Below are 2,059 nucleotides of genomic sequence, written 5' to 3'. Positions count from 1 at the left end.
AATAATAATAATAATAATAATAATAATAATAATAATAATAATAATAATAATAATAATAATAATAATAAAGTTTGCAGATTCTGCACTTCACTTAGCAGAAACAAGCTTTATATAAAGAAAACATATCTACAAGAACATTAATATCTAATAGTTTTTATTACAAGAACATCGTTGTAAGTGATAAGGTGTTATTGCGACTACTACTACTACTACTACTACTACTACTACTACTACTACTACTACTACTACTACTACTACATCTATTGTGCAAACATTACAAAGCAACTATAGCTATAGCTGCCGAAATTTCAAAAGGAATAAAAAAAAAAAAACAACAATGTTCACACAGACATAGGAGAAGAATACAAGTTCTCATCGTCACTGTTAACGGAATAAAATACCTGAATGGGATACGCAATATATTTATATACACTCTGTGAAAATGTTCAACTAGTATCAGAGAATCTTTGGTACAAGGGTGTGGAAAGAGTTTAGATGATGTTATAGTTTACGAACTATAGCGTATTTTTTAATGCCTGGTTCTTTTTCACCGTCTTCTTCTTCTTCTTCTTCTTCTTCTTCTTCTTCTTCTTCCTCTTCTTCTTCTTCTTCTCCACCTCCTCCCTCTTCCCGGCCTCCTCAGCTTCCTCCTTCTCCTCCTCCTCCTCTTCTCTTTTGTTTTCTTCATCTCATTGTCTTCTCCCCTTCATCTTTTTCGTCTTCTCCTTCCCTCCCCTCCTCCTTCTTTTCCTCCTTTCTTCCTTCTACTCCTGGTCCCCCCTCCTCCTCCTCCTCCTCCTCCTCCCACTTTAGATTTCTTCCCTCTTATAATAAACCCCACAACATCGTTAAATATAAAGATCCGATGACAGTCAAAACAAATCTTCGGTTGACTTTTATTTGTTTTTATCTCTGCACGTTTATGTCTCTACAATTTATTTACAGTGATATAAATGTGTGTGTGTGTGTGTATTGTGTGTGAATCTTTGATAATGCATCAGTATACGAAGATGTAAATTCGTGAGACTATTTACATATACGTATACATACCTATACATATATATATATATATATCACACGCACACATACACACATATACATGTACATGCACATATATGTATAATAATAAGCGTGTTTATATTCCTATGCATGTATTGAGTTGACGGAAATAACAAAATGAAATACGCATGATCAATTATTTACCACGGAACGTACTTAGTGTGATAAACATTATTATAACCATATCATACATCGCTGTGAAAACTATTCTAACAGGATAACAATCATGGCTAACTTACCAGGGAGCCACCATGGAATACAAGTTACTTTATGCATAGGATTATTGGTCTTAACAGACAGTAAGTAGAAGAAACTTTATAATTTCAGTTAACATTTAAATTACTTTATTTAAACTTCAAGTTACTTTCGTTGTCTGAATTTCTAATTGTTATTAAATTTCCATAAGGAATTAAAGGGACGAAGTATTCTGAGTATCTTAGAACTGTCTGTATAATACTGAGTAAATTGATACGGCAAACAACTAAATTTTGTGTGCTACAAAATTGTTGTTGTATTCGCTGACCTTTCTGTATTACTGGTACTTATGTAAAAGGCAAATGAATTATTAGAAGTGATTTTCAAGTGTTTCTTTTTTTTTAAATATGTAATGTAGATTATACATAAAATTCCTTTGAACTATATGTAGGCTGTGTGTATATGTGCACGCGCTCTTGTTTCTGGGTGTGTACGAGTGCATGTATGTATATAAAAGATATTTATCTCTCATTCGATGGAGTATATTTTTGTTGATCCCACTAATAGCGGTACATTTCAATACACACACACACACACACACACATGCACACACGCACACGCACACGCGTATTATAATAATAATAATAATAATAATAATAATAATAATAATAATAATAATAATAAAAAGTGACAACAAAAGAATGAGACCTCGATATTTGGTAAATAGAGGATCATTTATATACATATAGTTTCGGACAATCAGTAAGTTGTCATAATAATACTCGGATTTTCAAATGCCGGAGCT

The 2,059-nt window shown here is 32.2% G+C and overlaps 1 protein-coding gene across 1 annotated transcript in view; it reads left to right on the top strand.

Annotated features, from left to right (window-relative positions):
- Positions 1-147: 147 nt before the first annotated feature.
- Positions 148-2,059, top strand: part of LOC106870476 (uncharacterized) — a 168,476-nt gene continuing 166,564 nt past the window's right edge. Inside the window, exon 1 of the mRNA XM_014916582.2 lies at positions 148-1,358. Coding sequence (XP_014772068.1) covers positions 1,286-1,358 — 73 coding nt within the window. The 5' untranslated portion in view covers positions 148-1,285. The remainder of the gene's footprint in view (positions 1,359-2,059) is intronic.

This window comes from Octopus bimaculoides, chromosome 5, assembly GCF_001194135.2.
Source record: "Octopus bimaculoides isolate UCB-OBI-ISO-001 chromosome 5, ASM119413v2, whole genome shotgun sequence".
NCBI lineage: Eukaryota > Metazoa > Mollusca > Cephalopoda > Octopoda > Octopodidae > Octopus > Octopus bimaculoides.
Note: the sequence above shows the minus strand (reverse complement) of the source record. Positions and strands in the feature narration are given on the sequence as shown.